This window comes from Diceros bicornis, chromosome 6, assembly GCF_020826845.1.
Source record: "Diceros bicornis minor isolate mBicDic1 chromosome 6, mDicBic1.mat.cur, whole genome shotgun sequence".
In the NCBI taxonomy this organism is placed as follows: Eukaryota; Metazoa; Chordata; class Mammalia; order Perissodactyla; family Rhinocerotidae; genus Diceros; species Diceros bicornis.
Window position 1 is genome coordinate 59,170,150 of NC_080745.1, and position 20,148 is coordinate 59,190,297.

At 41.6% G+C, this 20,148-nt stretch overlaps 1 protein-coding gene across 2 annotated transcripts in view; it reads left to right on the forward strand.

Moving 5' to 3' along the window:
• Positions 1 to 3,242: 3,242 nt before the first annotated feature.
• The window catches only part of PDE6C (phosphodiesterase 6C), a 51,005-nt gene continuing 34,099 nt past the window's right edge, over positions 3,243 to 20,148 (forward strand). The window contains exons 1-7 of one of the 2 annotated variants that reach the window (XM_058543559.1): positions 3,243 to 3,701; positions 9,966 to 10,118; positions 10,223 to 10,312; positions 11,272 to 11,412; positions 14,653 to 14,727; positions 15,737 to 15,801; positions 15,905 to 15,971. In XM_058543559.1, coding sequence (XP_058399542.1) covers positions 3,243 to 3,701; positions 9,966 to 10,118; positions 10,223 to 10,312; positions 11,272 to 11,412; positions 14,653 to 14,727; positions 15,737 to 15,801; positions 15,905 to 15,971 — 1,050 coding nt within the window. The remainder of the gene's footprint in view (positions 3,702 to 9,965; positions 10,119 to 10,222; positions 10,313 to 11,271; positions 11,413 to 14,652; positions 14,728 to 15,736; positions 15,802 to 15,904; positions 15,972 to 20,148) is intronic. The other variant, XM_058543560.1, reaches the window with a different exon arrangement.

A 20,148-nucleotide genomic window follows, 5' to 3' on the forward strand; every position in this document is an offset into this window, starting at 1 on the left:
ATTTGTTCATATCAATAGGATTATGAATATAATAACATTATTAATAAGTGTATAGTTTCTTATTCTATGGATATAATGCCATTTATTTACTCAACCTCCTATTGTTGAATATCTAGGCTATTTCTAATCTTTCACTTTTATAATGATGCTTTTGATGAACATCCCTGTAACTACATTAATCACATACATTCTTAATTATTTCTGTAAGATAAATTCATAAAAGCAGAATTGCATGGCAAAGTCTGTGCACAGTTTTAGGGTATTTGATAATGAACCAAATGCAATATAACTTCTTAATCTGTATCCCAAAGTCCAATATTTCTTTTCTCCAATTCATCTTTCTAAGCACTATCAGATTAAGTTTGTAGAGAAGAACACTAAAAATGTCATTTCTTACCCCTAAACTTTCCAGGGTTCAAAATCCTCAGTCTAGCCTTTGAAGCCCCTATAATCTGGGCCCAACCTACCTTTCCAGATTCACCTTTCACTGACCTCTCTGTTACTCTACACTCCATGCTATTGCTTCTGTTACCACCACCTGGAACACACTCGATTTCTACCCCATCTCCACCCACTGTAGGTATGATCCCATTTCTATATCACATGAACTCTTGTAGTCATATGTATGTACCTCACTTCTGGCATTAATCATACTCTGGTCTTTGTTTCATGGCTTTTTATATTCTAGTCTTATCTCCCTTACTACACTACAAGTGCTTGTAAAGCTGAGACAAGGCTTATTCACCCCCTGCCTCCCTGCAGTAGAAGTGTAACAGTCAGGATTGACTTGGTTATGCTGTGGGAACAAACAACCCTCATATTTCAGAGGCTAAAAACAAAAAAGATTTATTTCTCATTCATGCTACATGTCCATCTCAGGTCAGCAGGGGGCCCTCTTCTGTGACATCCTCATCCTAGGATTCAGGAGGCCCCTGCATCTGGAACTGACATGGCAGTAGGGAGAAGGGAGAGCTGGAGGGTCTCACACTGGCAGTTAATTGTTCCTACCTGGGAAAGACATTTATGCCCGCCACCCGTAGGCCAAAATTAGTCACTTGGCCCTACTGGGGGAGGAGGGCAGAGGGGAATAATCTTCCCACATAACTAGCCGGAGAGGAGAATCAGATAACAGGGAACATGAAGTCTCTACCACAGGAGCTGGTATGGTGTCTGCTTATAATGGACAATCAATGGACACGTGTTGAAAAAATGAGCAGATGAATGAATCTAGAAGTAGCTATAAAAACAAAAGAATGCTGACTATAATAGCATATGTTTCATTTTTAAATTAATTTGCATTTTTCTAAGTAGAGGAATGTTAACATATATGGGTATTTTGTTGTTCCTATTAAGTATAAATCTATATATGGAATACAGAGATGTGTTTTTCTCTCTGTTTAAAGAAGGAAGGATGGAATCAGGGAATTGTGAGCACACCACATACTTTTGGGAGAAGTAGGAACTGCACCAAAGTCACACAAAATAACCAGGTAGAAAGTGTTCAAAACTGTGTTAGAAGAAGATGATGGTGCTGCAGGAGGATGACTCAGCTGACTCAATTCCTTTCTCTTAGGAGATAAAGCTCTGCATTGTTCTAATTGTAATGAGTTGCTAATAGGGTGTTATGAAGTAATTAGTAGTCTGAGGAGGACCCTCTTGAGACTAGACACGGGTACGACAGAGGGAGGTGGAAGACAATGTACGTGCTTGACAAGGCCCTTTGAGGTAGCAAGTGAACTCAGCCACAAGAAGTGACACAGCTCCACAAATGCCAGTTTGAGTTCTGTCCCCCGGGGAAAACCACGTTCTGACCAAGAATCTCTCATTTCATGACCAAGAACCAGTAACCTCAATGGATCTCTTTTTCTTTTCTAATAGGATTATTATCACTCTAGCGAAGTAAGCCTTCAGCCTAGAGAAGTAAATGAAACCCATCGGGTTGCTGTTTTTGAAGTGGACTTAAACGTGGGTATAACAATAACTTTTAGAGTCACTGTAACATTTATGTGTTTTCATTCAAGAGAATTTGTCATATAAAGTTTGTAGGTTTATTGAAATGCTTAAAAGACCTTGACTAAGTTTGAAATCAGTATTTAAATATTCAAGGAAATTGGTTCATGAAATGTGTAGTTAGACTTATTAGTTGCATAATAGTGTTTAAATATTTGGGAAAATGTGCTTAATCGATATAAAAGCTTCATAAACTGAACATTAAACAAAACTAAGTAGTGGTAAGTGTTCTTTCCACTCCAGAAGCCCCTGAGACGTTAAAGATCCTAGCAACAGACAAAACAGGTTTTATCCAGTAGATTTAACAGACTGTACCTTGGAGCAAAACTGCATGAGGTCTGGCTATTACTATTGAAAACTAAATCCAAACTAATATGCTTAGCAGGAGAACCCAGTTAGCAGCTGCATGGGTTGCCTTTTACGATCATGTCTTTTGACAAGGATTATTGTTGAAGTTGTGGCTTGATTAGGCTTGGGCCACAGGCAAATTTTGCCACATTCGCCTCTCTAGAGTAAGCCTAAGGTTTGTTCCTTTAAAACACTTCCAAAGTCAACCTGTTAAGTGAGGGGAATGGAGAAGTGAAGGTTTTAGAGAAAGAGTAGGCCAAGCAACCTGGAGGATCATAGGACATTTAAGAAAATGAAAGATTAATATTCCATTTTGTGTAGCATTGATGCTAAACCCTTCCATCACCCCCAAATGTTCACTAAATTGCCATATAAACAAACACATTTCCGAGGTCTAAATGGTTTCATTACATAAAGCTATCACGAAAGAACAAGTCAAATTGTCAATGGATGCTAATGTAATATAACTAATGGATATGTCGAGGATACTTCTTGCTGCAGAGAGCAGCCAATGTTCAATTATTTTTCTGGAATAGTCCCTTCGACTTGCCACTTGCCTGACTGATCTAAGATGCTCTGAGGATTCTCTCAGGACTTATGAGCTAATAATGCTTAGAGATTTCGTGACCTGAAGAACTCGATTTAATCCTATGCTTCCAGAATCCCATTCTAAGCCAGGACCTTCTGTCACATCCCAAGAGTTACAGGCAGTTTGAAAGCTCTGCTGAGCAACCATTCTGCTGGGCCTTTGGGGATCCTATGAGGTACCACTTAGGGTTTCCTCAGTAACTTTGATGAGGGTGTATTTGCTACTCGGCACTATGCCCCAGGAAGTGCTCTGAGGGTCTTCCTTTCTGAACAACAGCAGCAAAGCAATACACACCATGAGTGACATCAGCCAAGAGGCCGTGGAGAAATATCTCAAGGATAACCCTCAGTTTGCCAAGGAGTACTTCGACAAGAAGCTGCAGGTGGAGGCGCCGGGAGAAGTCTCTGAGCACAGCAGGGCCTTCCCGGGCCTGACGGCAGCGGAAGAGTCAGCCCTGTTCGCAGAGCTGCTGTTGGTGGTGCAAGAAGAGATGGGCAGCGCTGAGCTGGTGGCGCACAGGGCCCTGCAGAGGCTGGCGCAGCTGCTGAGGGCCGACCGCTGCAGCATGTTCATATGCCGGGCCCGCAATGGCACCCCCGAGGTGGCCTCTAAGCTGCTTGATGTCACCCCGACCTCCAAGTTTGAGGACAACCTGGTGGTCCCTGACAGAGAAGCTGTGTTTCCATTGGACATTGGAATAGTGGGTTGGGTGGCTCACTCGAAGAAAGTCCTTAATGTCCCAGATGTGAAAAAGGTAGGTGACCTGATGACAGTGGTGTGGAGATGAGGTCCTGGCCAGTCAGGGAAGAACAATGGGAAAGAGAATTGGTCCAGGGGACCATCCTTGTGGCTTTGGTTTGGTCCTGGGGAGTGGGGGCAAAGGGGAAGAGGATCATCCAGGCAGTGGGTTACCAGATTTAGCAAATAAAAATACAAGATGCCCAGTTCAATGTGAATTTCAGATAAACAATGAATAACTTTTTAGGGTAAGTATGTCCCATGTAGTGTTTGGTGTTTTATTAGGCAATCTTACCTGGGCCTGGTGCATTCCACACCTGCTCTCTTACACCTCCATGCTCTGGGCACTATCCTTCTGAACGACACCACAAAGCAGGCTGCCCACTAGGGAGATCAGTCAACATGCCAGATGCCAAAACTCCTGAACCACTCCCCACGCCTCTCATTCCCAACCCTTTGAAGACACTCATTTCTTTAGGATGGATTGGCTCATAAATGGATTCTTTCACCTATAGACCAAATGTGCAAAAAGAAAAACTGATACCGTTTGAAAGTTCAGATGTTCACATTTGGATCACTAGATGTGTGAATTTAGGTGATGATTAAGTGCAATTGACCATCCCAATCGCCCATAACTCAGATCTATCAAGAATAAATTCCAATCATGTAAATATGACATTTGGACTCTTCCTAAAACAACAGCATATTGCACAAATACAAGGCATTGCCATGCTCTTTAAAAAAAAGAAAAATTAACTCTTTCCTCTTACCACCGCAATACATGTTCATTTTAGAAAAATTAGAAAATACAAATAAACAAAAAGGAGGAAATGCAAATCACCCAAAATCTCTCTACTCAGCAATAACGGTAAGTAGAGCCTGGAGTTTCTCCTGCCAGTCCTTTTTCTACACACGCATCCCATTATTATGATTTACTGTTAATAAAAGGAGAGAAGTCCATTATGATGGAACGGAGTTGAAATGCTTTCTGCGCGGGGGTTTATTGCCAGCTCGTGAAGGGGGGCAGCTGGAGGCGGGAGGATAATCCCCTACAGGCCTCCCGAAGCTGATTACGGAGGAGGGCTGCATGGATCCATAAGGCGCAGGAGTTCTCAAACATTAGCAACACTCGGCAAACAACCACAGGACAGCCCTCAGGGGCAAGGGTTGCCCTGGGCAGAGTAGGGTGCTCAGTCCTTTAGGACCCCTCCCCTCAGTGAGTTTAGCTAGTTGAAGTTGGCTTTTGAGGCTGCCCACAGTTACTCCAGGTGACTAAACTGATTCATGCCCTTCAGGCAAAATTCTCTGGACACCAGTTAGGAGGCTAAGCCCACACACCCGAGGTTTTCTCATGGGAATACGCTTCTTGCCAGCCTCCAACTGAGGCCATCTCCAAAATTACTAGGACATCAAACTTAAGAAAGTGACATTCAAGATTTTTTTCTGAAAAATTTTTTTTAAGAAGAGTTGGGTAAAGTGATTTCTACCATAATACTTTATTAATGAGCCCAGTTCTTCAGGTTGAGGAGAAAATAATAGAATGGAGCTTCTTAAAAGCTCAGGTGGCCTTGATCTGTTGCTGTCCATGGTGAGTGTCACGGCATGGGTGGGGCAGTAAGTGGGGGTGGGGGGCCACGTCTCTCCTTTCTCCCTTTTCCTGAGGACTCCTGGCTGTCACGGGTGGCACAGAGATGTATGTGTTGAAGACAGACACCCTCCTAAGCTCAAAGGAGAGACAAAGGCTTCATTTGTTCTCTATTTCTACTGCTTCTAGTCATCTTTTTTCTCCTAGAGTGGTGCTTTTCAACTCTGGATGCGCTTTAAATCAAATTGGGAACTTTTAAAAAAGTAGTGATGTCTGAGATTCTCAATAGACCAGTTACACCAGACTCTCAGAGTTTGGGACACAGGCATTAGCATTTTTAAAAAAGCTCTCCAAGTGATCCTAATATGCAGCAAATGTTGAAAACCACTAGTCTATTGGGTGAGCAGATGCAGGAGGAGGAAGTGAATTTCAGATCAATTTCAGAACATTAGTGATGGAAAGGGCTCCCCCAGTCTTTAGTCCAACTCTTTCCCTGGGCAGACAGGAAGTTGAGGTCACAGGAGCTGTCTCTCTCCCTGAGTCCATGGTACGGTCAGTGAATGAGGAGGGCTGGAGTAGAATCGAGGACTCTTCACTCTGAGTCCAGGGCTCTTTCCACCCTCCCCCACATCCCTGCAGTTTTGCTGCACTTTAGTTTCTGCGGCAAAATCTGCAAAGAGAAAGGCGATGGAAACTCGTGTTTTAAATGAAATTTCTATTAATTCTTTACCTTTCTACTTGACAATGTATAAGATATTTTCTCATTCTTAATCTCATTTAATTCTGACAAAGACCCTGTGCAGAATGCAGGGACCATATTTTTATTTCCATGCTACATATATAGGAATCTTCTCAAAGTCAATTAGGCAGGATGTGGTGGGTCGGGACATAACCCAGGTCTCCTGTGGCCTCCCTCTTTCTACCACACCTCTGACTACACACAATTTGTCTCTGGTTGGCAGTGTGGGTACAAGTGAGGAAAGGACTTTGCACACCTAGGCAAAGAGGCAAAGCCAGATGCTCCTGATGGCATCTATGAAGGTGATAACAGGGAAGCCACATGGTGTAGGACGACAGCTTTGGCATCAGACAGACCTGGGCAGAGATCCAGGTCTGAGACTAGGTAGCTGTGTGATGGATTGAGTTCCTGCACCTGAGAAACGGAGGTCACAGATCAGATGCATGTAAAGGGCCTGACTGCTAGTAGGTGCTCAATAAAGGACAGCTGGTAATACTATATTTATGCCAAAGAAGGTTTGAGGACTGGGTTTGGGCGGCCAAAAAAGGATCAATGATTATTGCCTGTTTTTAAAACAGGTTAAAGGCAGAAAAACTTTTAATAACAGGAAACTGAGAGAAATCCTTTGCAAGTTAATCATTTCTTTTTCTATTGGGAAAGCTGTTGATTAACTCTGTGAGTGATTCTCACTCTGACTGTGGTTTAAAAGAAAGCCATGGGAGAAGTCCTAAGTTTTCAATAATTAACAGGGTGCTTATAGCTCCCTTTTCTCCCTCCTCTCTCCTTTCTCTCCTCTCTTTCTGACTCCTGATCGCAAGGGTTAACGGTATTTAATCAGAATTTAACAATGCTGAGGTTGGATGAGAGATCCAGGCAGCCTGCTGCTCTAAACAATGTTCTCCGCTTGCCTGCAGAGATCCTTTGAAGAAGGATCATCAAGGGAGTTTAATCCGAGAAATACGGGATTTACTCAAATAAACGTCACTAAGGATTGTTTGAACTAGTGAAAATAAAAACCAGAAAGCCTCACTTCGCCTGGTGGATGGTTTTATCCAGGGCTTTCAGATACAATAATACATTACATTTTGAAACTTATAAGCCATTTTCTCAAAACTTCCAATTGAACTTAAGAACATTTCCTTGTGTTTAGAATCTAGAATAAAATAGCATCGAATGTTGAAGCTGCAGAGTGGTGTATGTTTGCAAAGAAATGCTGCCTGGGGGCCGGCCCCATGGCTTAGCGGTTAAGTGCGGGCGCTCCGCTACTGGCAGCCCCGGTTCGGATCCCGGGCGCGCACCAATGCACCGCTTCTCCGGCCATGCTGAGGCCGCGTCCCACATACAGCAACTAGAAGGATGTGCAACTATGACATACAACTATCTACTGGGGCTTTGGGGGGAAAAAAAAAAGGAGGAGGATTGGCAGTGGATGTTAGCTCAGAGCAGGTCTTCCTCAGCAAAAAGAGGAGGATTAGCATGGATGTTAGCTCAGGGCTGATCTTCCTCACACACACACAAAAAAAATGAAATGCTGCCTGACTCCATCCCATGTGTAAATGAAGGTGATCACCATCTGTAATGGGTAATAGAATAAGAGGAAAACAGAATGTGAGCTGGCCTGGGCAAGCAGTGGATTAAGAGAAAGAACCTAACAAAGTCTGGAGACATCCTGGCCTGAGAGTGAAGATGCTACAGGAAGCAGAGAGAAGGAACCAAGAGAGTAGTTGGGAAAGAAATGTGGCTGTTGATGGCAGGGGGCAGAGAGCTGGCCCTCCGGAGGAAGTGTCCTCCTATACGTAGGAGGCCTCATCAGCTAAGAGCATCTAATTTCTTCAGTGATTAGAATTGGTTAGAAAAGCTAGAACTAGATGCAAAATAGTAAATTGCAAAAGAGAACTGCTTCTAATCCAGGGAAGTGCAAAAAAGTCCCAGCTTGTCTTCCCAATATTTATCGAGCACCTACTCTGTGTCAAATACTTTAAGTTCTCTACTCATACTGTTATTTTATCTTCACGACAGGGACTCTAGACAGCAGAAAATATCACTATTCCCATTTTCAGATTAAAAAATGAGGACTCAGAGGGAAGTAGCATGCCCAGGATCACACAGATAGTAAATTGGGGCCTGGTTTCAGCCGAGGAAGTCTGATTCCAGAACCTTCTTCACCATTATGTGATGCTGCCTCCTAAATAAATACATAGTTGGTTTGTGTGGTTCCACTTTGGGAAAGACATAGAGGAGATCTGGCGTAAGGGGCTGCATTTGATGCCCTTAGTATCTCACGTTTTCTTTGTGAATGGTCCCATTTCTAGGGATCCTCCACTGGAGTGATTCACTTGCTAAAAGTACATATTCCTGGGGAAGACAGATGCCACTTTAGGAGATGAGGATTCGGTGGGTCTACTGCGAGGCCTGTGAATCTGCATTTATCTGCAGGTGATTCTGACGCACAGCCTGGGACTATTGCTCTGAGCTGAGCTGTGAGCTCTGTTCGCCAAGCAGGCCTTATTCCCCAATAGAAATTCTGGCCTGGAAATTACGCACCAGTGGACTCTCACATTTTTACTTTGGGAAACAACAGAGTCCAGCTTCCAGGTTTTGTGCTGCTTCTAAAAGCCTTATCAACAGAGGGAGATGAAAATAACATGACTTGTGAAAGAAACACCACATTAATTTTGGCCAATGAGTCTCAGAGTCAGACTGAAAATTCAATTCTATTTGAAGAAGACTCAGGTTCAAAGGGGAGATGGTAAGGACCCACAGAAGGCTGAGTCTAACCGCATCTAGAGTGAGTATTCCTCTAAATTACAGCTAATAAGATAACTACCAAGGTTGACCTTCTTCTCAAACCTTCTATTTGTGCATCTCTCCAAACTCATCACTCTGCCCTTTCCATGGTTAGTGTATTAGAATCATCTCTTGCATCTACTACATGAGGCTAGCGTCTGGGATGATCCACTTCTCTTCCCCCAAAGAAAGAAATTAAAAATATGAATGAAAGACTTTAGCTTGGTAAAACATTGAAAAACTGATAAGTTTCTGGTGCTGGCAAGAGGGTGGTCCTCTCACACATGACCAGAAGAAGTAAGAATTTCAACCTTTTGTAAAAGTAATCCATGTATATAAAAACTGCATATACCTGTTGATCCAGCAAAAAGGGTTTCCACTTTAGGGAATCTATCACATAAAAATAAAAGCAAGAATGATTAGTGCAGCATTGTTTGCAGTGGGGAAAACTATAAACAGACTGAATCAGTGGAGGGTGGTTGAGCGGATCATGGAGCTCCCACACTGTGGAGTAGTATGCAAGAATCTAGAAGATGAGGTCACATCCATGTGCATTGATCCGCAGGGAAGTCCATAAGATATTGTTAAGTGATGAAAGTATTGTATAAAATTATAAAGGAAAATTTTATTTAAAAAGAAAAGAAAAACCTTTGTCCAAGCACAGAGAAAGACATAGAAGGAGTCATGCTGAGCACTTAACAGATTTCCTCAAGTAGGTGAGATTAGGAATTTGGGGATTGACTGGTTTCAAGTGCACATTTTACTTTGGTAATTAAAAAGAAGAGCTCTATGAAATATACCTGTAATCTCAGCTGTGCTCTCCATCCCAGCACACGCTTTCTGTCCATTGTAATCCTGCACCTTTCCATCCCCTCCTCTTAGCACCTCACTTTCCACTTGGCCATAATATCACCTCTTTTCTCCTGGCGCAATCTCAGCCTGCCCTAGATAGGCCATAGCTCAGGTGGGAAACGCTCATTCGGAAACAGGCAGTTTCATTCTATACAATCATAGGATGGGGGCTGGGTGGGAGTGCTTGGGACTGCTGTGCTGAGGCCCTGCTTGTCTGTTGGTACTGCTTGGATTAGAGAGAACGATCTGTTGCCATCCCTAGATCTACGCTCCATGGTTCTGTGCTGCTTTGGCAAACCTGTGGATGTATCTTTCAGAACAGCCATTTTTCTGACTTCATGGACAAACAAACCGGGTATGTCACTAGGAACCTGCTGGCAACTCCGATCGTGATGGGCAAGGAGGTTCTTGCTGTGATTATGGCAGTTAACAAAGTAAATGCATCTGAATTTTCCAAACAGGATGAAGAGGTAATGCTAACCCTGGGCATCCAGTCAGAGGCTCAGGAAGTTTATTTGTTGTATAACAGAAAGAAAGATGTCACACCTAATTCATTTTTCTCTGCCATCTATAGGTCTTTTCCAAATATTTCAACTTTGTTTCTATCATCCTAAAGCTTCATCATACCAACTACCTGTACAGCATTGAATCTCGAAGAAGCCAGGTAAAGAGAAGGTGACATTAATCACTCCACCTGGACTTATTCTGACAAAGGACCCCGAGAAGACAAGCCCAAACCCCTCTTACCCCTTGCAGGGCTTTAAATCACATGAAGCAGACCCTCCCACTTTGGTCCCAGGCGTCCTTTCCTGCTCCGACCACCCCCCCCCACCTCCCTGCCCCTCCACCTGTATGTACAACGGGCTTACCTTTCTTCGGTCTATATCCCTGGTAGCCACGGTTTCTTCATCTATGAGATGGCGATGATAATTATATACCTACCCCTCTTGGTTGTTGTGACTATTAAAAGGTCATTAGGTAAATTAGTTCATATAAAGCTCTTAGCAGCTCCTGGTACAGAGTAAAGCTATTAATTTGAGGAGCAAATCACTTCTCTGAAGTCTGTTGCCTTCTTGAGCCAGAAGGATAAAGAACAACACTAGTAGCCAGGATACCTGAGCCTGGACCACTCTCTGGACCTCAGTTTCCTCATAAACACAAGGGTGGGAGAGGAGTTGGGATGGAGGGCTTCCAAGGTGCCCTCATGTTCTAACTCTCCAGGTAAGGTTACCTTGACTAGCTAGGACGCACGGAAGGAGGCATGTGGCTTTCTCCCGGGGCCAGCAGGAGCCAGTGGGCCACCAACACTGGACCCCGTGCCTAGGGACTGTCTCTGCATCCAATTTTAAATCACTTGCCCTTTGGAGGCAAAACATTTGGACATGGGGACCAATTGTGGCTTCTCCCCCTTCATAAGCCGGCGCAGCCTTGCAAAGGTCTACTCGTAGTCATCCCACTTAGAGAGTCTGAGTGGTTGTCACATGTGTACGTGTTCAAAAATGGAATCACATTGTTTAGTGATATGCATTCTGTGTGAAGCACCTTCTGTTTCTTCTGGCTAACGCTCTATCTCTTCATAGTGTCTTTTGTTCTAACTGTTTTCTTTTTAATACCTACCTTCAGATCCTTATGTGGTCGGCCAATAAAGTATTTGAAGAGCTCACAGATGTTGAGAGGCAGTTTCACAAGGCGCTCTACACGGTTAGAACATACCTGAACTGTGAACGATACTCCATTGGACTGCTGGACATGACCAAGGAGAAGGTTCTCACTCTTCCGTACATTTGTCTCACCTAAAACCACCTATCAAACACACATCACATGAAATGTGATCCATTAAAAAATGGATATACTATGTAAATAATCATGATAGATCACAAGAACCAGTGACAAGAAGGTATGGTACAGAGGCAAAAGTGTGCATTTTGGAGCAAAGAAGCTCTAGGCTTGAATCTTGGCTTTTCCACTTCCTAGCTGTATGTGTCTTCAACAAGTCTTTTTTATTTGTTTTTAAATTAATTAGTAGACTTTATTTTTTTTGATAAGTTTTAGGTTTACAGAAAAAATGAGCAGAAAGTTCAGAGAGTTCCCATATATGTCCTCTTCTCCCCGTGCCCCACAGTTTCCTCTGTTATTAACATCTTGCGTTGGTGTGGTACATTTGTTACCATTGATGAATCAATATATTATTATTATTAACTAAAGTCCATGGTTTACATTAGGGTTCAGTCTTTGTGTTGTGCGGTTCTCTGTTTTGACAAATGTATAATGTCATAGCTGCCATTACACTTTCATACAGAATAGTTTCCCTACCCTAAAAATCTCTCTGCTGCACCTGTTCATCTATCTCTTTCTTCTCTCTAAACTTCTTGCAACCACTGATTATTTTACCGTCTCTATAGTTCTGCCTTTTCCAGAATGTCATATAGTCGGAATCCTACAGTATATAGCTTTTTCAGATTGACTTCTTTCACTTAGTAATACACATTTAAGTTTCCTCTGTGTCTTTTCATGGATCGATAGTTCATTTCTTTTTATTGCTGAATAATATTCAGTTCTCTGGTTATACTAGTTTGTTTTTCCATTCACCTGCCGAAGGGCATCTTGGTTGCTTCCAATTTGGGGCAATTATGAATAAAGCTTCTATAAACATTGTATATAGGATTTTGTGTGGACATAAGTTTTCAACTCATTTGGGTAAATACCAAGGAATGCAATGCTGGATAGTATGGTAAGAGTATGTTTAGCTCTGTAAGAAACCACCAGACTATCTTCTGAAGTGGCTGCACCATTTTGCATTTCCACCAGCAATGAATGAGAGTGCCTGTTGCTCCACATCTTTACCAGCAGTTGGTTGTGTTAGTATTTTGGATTTTAGTCATTTTAATGGATGTGTAGTGGTATCTCATTGTTTTAATTTGCATTTCTCTGATGACACATGATGTGGAGCTTCTTTTCGTATGCTTATTTGCCCTCTGTATATCTTCTTTGGTGAGTTGTCTGTTCATATCTTTGGCCCACTTTTTAATTAGGTTGTTTATTTTCTTATTGTTCAGTTTTAAGCGTTCTTTGTGTATGTTGGATACAAGTCCTTTATTGGATATGTGTTTTGCAAGTATTCTCTCCCAATCTGTGGCTTATCTTTTTATTCTCTTAACAGTATCTTTTGCAGAGCAGAAGGTTTTAATTTTAATGAAGTCTATTTTCTCAATTTTTTTCTTTCGTGGATTGTGTTTTTGGTGATGTACCTAAAAAAATCCCACCAAACCCAGTTCACCTAGATTTTCTCCTGTGTCATCATCTAGAAGTTTTATAGTTTTACATTTTACAGTTAGGTCTATGGTCCATTTTGAGTTATTTTTTTGTGAAAGGTGAAGGGTCTATGTCTAGATTCATCTTTTTTGCACGTGGATGTTCAAGTGTTCCAGCACAATTGTTGAAAAGACTATCCTTTCTCCACCGCCTTTTCTCCTTTGCCAAAGATCAGTTGATATATTTGTGTGGGTCTATTTCTGTATTCTCTATTCTGTTCCACTGCTTTATTTGTCTGTTCTGTCACCAATACTGTACTGTCTTGATTACCATAGCTTTAGAGTAAATGTTGAAATCGAGTGATGTCATTTCTCTGACTTTGTTTTTCTTTTCAATCTTTTAACCTTCTTGACTCTTGGTTTACTCATCTGTAAAATGAGGACACCTCTCTTATCAGTGTGAGGGTTAAAGATTATTTAGAGATTATTTATATGTATGTATAGTATCTAGCACATAGTAGGGCATAATAATAAATGATAGTATCATTACCAGTTTGAGTATTTATGTTCTGAAAAGTTAAAATTATTTTAAAGTAGAAAAAATAAAATATTTAATATTATCCACACACAATTTAATGCTTATTTCTCATCTTGTTTAATTAATTCTGTTGGAGCTCTCCTAGTTCAACATAATTAATGAATACCATATCATTTATTACCCATGTGATTGGAAGTTATTTTTTCAGAGTAATTGTTCTAAGTGGATAAACATAAGACCAAGCGTCAGGAAAGCTGGGTTCTGATCCTGGCTCTGGGACTTTCTAGCTGAGTGTATTGGTTTGGATGTTTTTGGCTGTGAGTAATATCAGACCCAGATAAAAGCATCATAGCAACATGACAGTTATTATTGCATTTAACAAGAATCCCAAGGTAGAGCAGTTCTAAGGCTGGTTAATTTGGAGCTCAATATAGTCATCAAAGTCCCAGGTGCTCCCCATTTTTTCCTGGCAAGGTGCCTGCTATCTTCAGCGTGCTGGTGAGGTCTCCTCTTAAGACGGCTGCTGCAGCTCAAGGCATAGCACACAGACACGACAAAATTGGGAGACATTTCTTATAAATGTCACTTTCATCATCTTTCATATGAGGAACACCTTTCCCCAGAAGCCCCTTGGCAGACTTCTCCCCCTTCTTCATTGTCCACAACTGGGCCACATACCTGCCCTCAAATTAACCCCCGGCACCTCATACTGACCACTCATGGGCTGTGCAAGGCCCATCTTCTCTGAACAAATTACCACCTGATACCCAAATAAAATCAGGTTCTGTTAGTAAGGAAGAGGAAGAGAATGGATGTTGGGTAAGGCAGCCAACACTGTTCACCACTCTGCATGACCTTGGCCAAGCCTCTTAACCTATCTGTATTTAGTTTAGTTGTCTATAAAAGAGCTTCTATCTATTAAGTACTTTTAATTATGTGTCATGGTAGGTGCTCTGTATGTATTATTCATTTAATCCTCACAAAGACCCTGGAGTATAAGTACAGGATCCACATTTTACAGGTGAAAAAGGTTAAGTGACTTGTTCACTGTCATGAGTTCATAAGCAGAACTGCTGGGAATTATAGCTCTTTTCCAGCTCTAAAATTCCAGAATTGTATAAATTAACATAAAATATGCAAACACACAAATTCATATAAAATATCGTAGGTCATGGAACAGTTTGTTTAATAATGTTTAAATCTAATTGCCTCCAGGAGTTCTATGATGAGTGGCCAATCAAGCTTGGAGAAGTTGAGCCTTATAAAGGTCCAAAGACACCAGATGGCAGAGTAAGTGCAAATGTCATTCTTGATGATATCTGTGCATGGTGTAAGATGCTAAAACCAGAGGCGGCTGTCCATAGAGGAAAAAGCACTGGCCTGAGAAGGCCTTGGTTCTAGTCCTGCAACTTTCTGGGAGAACTTGGAGTAGTGGAAAGAGCACTGGACAAGAAGTTTGAGGTTCAAGTCCCAGCTCCGCCCCAAGCCAGCTGGGTGGCCCTTGTCTTAACTCATTGTTTAACCTCTCTGTTTCCTTTTCTGCAAAGCCGGGGCTTAGTGGATCCGTGTTTCTCCATAGGGAGGGACACATTAGAGCCACCTGCACAGCTTTTTAAAGACACTGTGCCCAGGCCCTTCTTCTGATGTGCTGGATTGGAATCTCCAGGGAGGGGTTGGATTAGATTTACTTCCCCCCTGGACTGCAAGCTTCATTGGCAGGCACCGTGTTTTACCACTGTGTCCCCAGCTCACAGGAAAGGGAAAGTAAAGTGATGGAATATGTCCAGGCCTCAGGTTCTTCATCTGCCCAAAGAAGTAGACAGACTAGTTGTCAACTCCCTTCCAGCTTTGACAACGTATTGGCTGAATCCTCTTTCTGAGGCACTTGGTCTGATAAGCCAGTGCTGGAAGGGGGTAAATGCTCACTGTACAGCTGGAAAGAGAAAACATTGACTAAGGTTGAGAAATTACATGATTTTTCCATCAGCCAGCTATTTCTGGACAATAGAAAGAGATCAGTTAAAAGAAAAAACGAGATTCCGTTAAAATCTGTTTGGGTGAATTTAACTTGTTAAATTTAGTTCAACAGGCTTGTTCGTGTAGACAAACAGCTGATAATATTTCCGGTTTTATTACATGCTTGTAATCAGGACATGATTAGTTTGGTAGTAGTTATGCAGAGAAATGTGGTTGGGAAATAAGGTTCTATTTAAATGAGTTTAAAAGTATAAGTTCGTCAATGAAAAATGTTTTCTTTGGAAAATAAGATTAGTCTCATAATTTCTCCCTTTTCTCTTAGGAAATCATCTTTTACAAAATCATTGATTACATTTTACATGGAAAAGAAGAGATCAAAGTCATTCCGTGAGTACTATCATAAAGTGGCTGCATTAGTTGCTATTGTATTTTTGTACACAGTGCATTTCTCTGTATAGTAATGATTTTCTTTCTTCTAATCTTCCTCAAGGACACCTCCCGCAGATCACTGGACTCTCGTTAGTGGGTTGCCAACTTATGTTGCTGAAAATGGATTTGTAAGTTGTTGAACAGATTCCAATCTTAAATAATATTGAATGAAACTCTTATTAGCTAAGAGACAGAAACAGTTGTGAAAGCAAGAATGTACCAGGTGAGGGTGAAATGGCCACTTCCTTTGGCCCAGGACATAGGAGAGAGGAATCTCGGCAGTCAAAGGTAGGTTAACTAGAGACTCCTAAACTCTACACAAAAATATTTTGTCAACGTGAGAGACTCATCCATCCCCCGATGTCTTATTCTGCAGCCACACAAATTTCAGACGTCCTTTGGAAGTCCGTGACTATGATTCGTGCTGGGTTTAGTTGATCTCAAGTACAGTTACCTTGGTCAAGACTTTTGAAGCATGGAAAACTATTGACAAAATAGAAAAATAGAGAGAGAACTTTGCCACTGACTGCAATGCAAAATGTAGTGAGTTGATAAAGGAAGTGAAGATTTTTGCCCTGGTCTGGCAGGTGGGATGGGGTGGGGTGGACAGTAGGCCAGGTCTGGCTAAGAGAAGTCAGGCATGGGAAGACAACAAACAAGAGGTCTCTGGTAGGTCCCATAGGTCTCATGTCAGAGGACCAGGGTCACCATAGCTTTCCCACTTGGCCTCAACCACACTTTCCTTCCTCCTTATGGCTGATTTCTCTCCCCAGTTGTGTTTCTCCTCCATCTGTGTCGTTTTTTGGCATCCAGGTGTCTCCCTGCAAGAATATTCGATGCTTGCAACATTTATGTTGACATTTTTCTTTCTTCTCCCTTCAAATCCAAGTTTCTAAAATATATTTATAGCATTTATTTGCATATTTGCTTGTTCTTTAATGTTGTCCTTGTGTTTTTGGCAGTGTTCATCCATCTTCATTATTTAGTAAATGGGCATGTGAATTACAGTGACCAGTAGGGTCACCTGAGGATCATGGAGAAAGTGAAACAAAATCTAGATTGTCTAGTGTTCTCTTTTACTGTCACAAATTTGCCTCTGCTTAAAGTGAAAATTGCTGGCTTTAGAATGGTAACAGAGTGAGGAAAATTATGTATATAACTGCCGGATAATCTTTATATGTAGGGATGCTTTCCTTTGGGGTTTCAAGGAGGAGGCCTAAACCCTGGGCTCAGTGGTTATAGGACAAGGTAGCCTCAACCAGGTGACATGATCCCTTTCCCTAATGTAGAGACATGCCGAAGGGAAGAAAAGAAAAAGAAGAGAAAAACAATTTTATTCCTTTTAGGAGTAAACAGCAGTGTGTACTAACAAATACCATGTTTTCAACATCGCTCCAAAATAATTGAAATTTTTAAAAAATGTCAGTCTTCACTTGATAGTGACTTGGTGGTAATGACCAAACATTCCAGTTCCTTCCTAACTGAATCCACACATATCACGATTTTTCAGCCTCACTAAGTAGCTAAATAGCTTGACCATTGGCCCCATCCTTGGTTTCCTGGCAGGCCAGCTACTAGGCCTCTATTAGAGCTTTTATCACATTTGATACTCCCAAAGCTGCTGCAACCAGTATAAGGGAATTTATGCCCCGATTTTTCAGTACCTATTCTCTCCTAGGGAAACAGTTTGGAGAAAGGTAATTCATCAAAAGCCAACTGATTGAATGCTTAATTTGCCATATAACCAACTTCCCAAGGGATCGATGGCCAGAACCATTGAGGATTTTTTCCACGTTTTGGTTCTGTCGCAGGTTCCCTGCATTTGCTTTCCTGCTGAGTTATACGTCTCAGCTCCTGCCCTTGGCCCCACGGCTGCTCTTATCCCTTCTGCTGGTAGCCAAGATGGTGGCCAACTGTTGTAAATAGTTTAAGGTATTTCTTTTATTATTATTATTATTTTATTTTATTTTATTGAGGTTACATTTGTTTATAACATTGTGTAAATTTCAGGTGTACATCATTATATTTCCTCTTCTGTATAGACTGCATTGTGTTCACCATCAAAAGTCTAGTTTCCATCCATCACTGTACATACATGCCCCTTCACGGCTTTCACCCTTGACCTTGAGCCAGTTCCTGGAACTCCATAATTAGGATGAACATACATCCCAGTTTCCCTGGGACAGCCTGTCTTTATACCTATTGTCTTTGTGAATTAGTAATAGTCCTCCCTTTCACTCTCAAAAGTAAAATCCTATAATATGTACTCATGAGAGGCAGGATCTACTAAAAACATACGTATTTTGTGTATATGACAGGATTTCTCAATCTTGATACTATTGATGTTTTGGGCTAGATAATTCTCTGTAGTAGAGGGCTGTCCTATGCATTGTAGGATGTTTAGCAGCATCCCTGCCCTCTACCCACTAGACGCCAGTAGCACCACCCTGCTTGTAACAACCCCAAATGTCTCAGACATTTAATGCTAAATGTCCCCTGGAGGGCAAAATCAGCCCTTGCTGAGAACCACTGGTGTAGAGGATGATATCAAACATTTCAGCAGACTCAGCCAGAGTGATGCCATTCTGGTGGGGCCTGCTGTAACACGGTGGTGGGTTCTGGTGAAGACAGCAAGAGGCTGTGACTCAGGAGCCCTGGGTGCCTTGATTCAGTCCTACCTTGGCAAATCCCTTGGCAAATCCTCGACCTTGGGCAAATCCCATGACCTCTCTGGGTTTTAACGTTCTCATCTGTAAAATGAGGTTGTTGACCTAATTATTTAAGAGATGGGGTCTTCAAGAATTTTTAAATGCTATTTTCTGGATAATAAAAATGATCTGTAGCTTTAATTATAATTATTTGTAAGTATATGATGCTCCTCTAAACTGCATGAAAACTTTCCCTTTTAGCTTTTTAAAACTTTTCCCTGGGTGATTTTCTCACAAACCCAGAAATACTTCAGCTGGATCTCACTGGACTTAGGGGACTCTCTCACACAGAGTTCTCATTAAAGAAGTAAATCCTGATGGATGTTAACTAGATCATTTCACAATATTTAAAAATACCGAATCATTATGTTGTACACCTGAAACAAATATAATGTTATATGTCAGTTATATCTCAACTAAAAAAAAATTTTTTTAAGTAAATCCCAGCTTTGAACGGGGAAACAACAGACTTCAATTTAGTGATTTCTGATAGCTGAAAACATTTAGACATTAAAAGCAAAAATTCGGTATATTTCTTGAATTGGAGGCATTGAATACAGGATCAAACTAAGCTGGAATCAAGATGACATGTAAATTCAAGAAAGAGAGAGAAAAAGAGAGAGATGGAGGGAGGTAGGGAGGGTGGAAAGGATTTCTGGATCTTGAGTTAAAAGCTTGGCCTCTAAGACCTTGACCCAGCTGTAGATGTTCTCCAGAGGCCTGAAAGTGTGGGCTAAAACAGATACTGTTGATGGGAAGGTGAGAAAAGAGGACTAAACAGCTTTTTGCCTCTTTAAAACACACCTGAAGGATGCTCAGCCAATCAATTCATGTTATTCATTCAAATTAGATCATAAAATTAATGAATGGTACAGAAGTTCTTAAATTCGTAGGCTGTATATGCTAATAAAAACTTTGAAGGATTTTCACATTTACTTTGCAAGAGTAGCCCCAAAATAGCTGACATGGCTCAACCACCCTCAGAAAGTAATTACCTTGGGCCTGAGGGGCTGGCGGGGTTAGTGCAGAGGGTGTAGAAGCCCGCTCTTACCTACCTTCAAAATCTAAATTGTTAGATTTTTCAGGAATTTTGAGAACAAGTTGTTCCATTTTTGGAAGCTTGAAATCCCCCATGGTGGGAGTATTTATACCACAGAAATTGGCAAATGATACAAATCAGGGCTTTCCCCAACCCCTCACCAGGAGAGCTGATTCCACCAGCACCCTCACTGGAGAACCCATTTCTGATTTCATTCCATGATTTTGAACAAAATCACTTAATCTCTTTGGGCTTCTATTTACTCATCTTTAAAAGGAAAAGCTTGGGGCAGGCCTGGTGGTGTAGCAGTTAAGTGAGCGCGCTCTGCTTCGGCGGCCTAGGGTTCTCAGGTTCGGATCCCAGGAGTGCACTGACGCATTGCTTATCAAAACATGCTGTGGTGGCGTCCCATATGAAGTAGAGGAAGATGGGCACGGATGTTAACCCAGGGCTGGTCTTCTGCAGCAAAAAGGAGGAGGTTTGGCATTGGATGTTAGCTCAGGGCTAATCTTCCTCACAAACACACACACACAAAAGGAAAACTTGAACTTAATTACT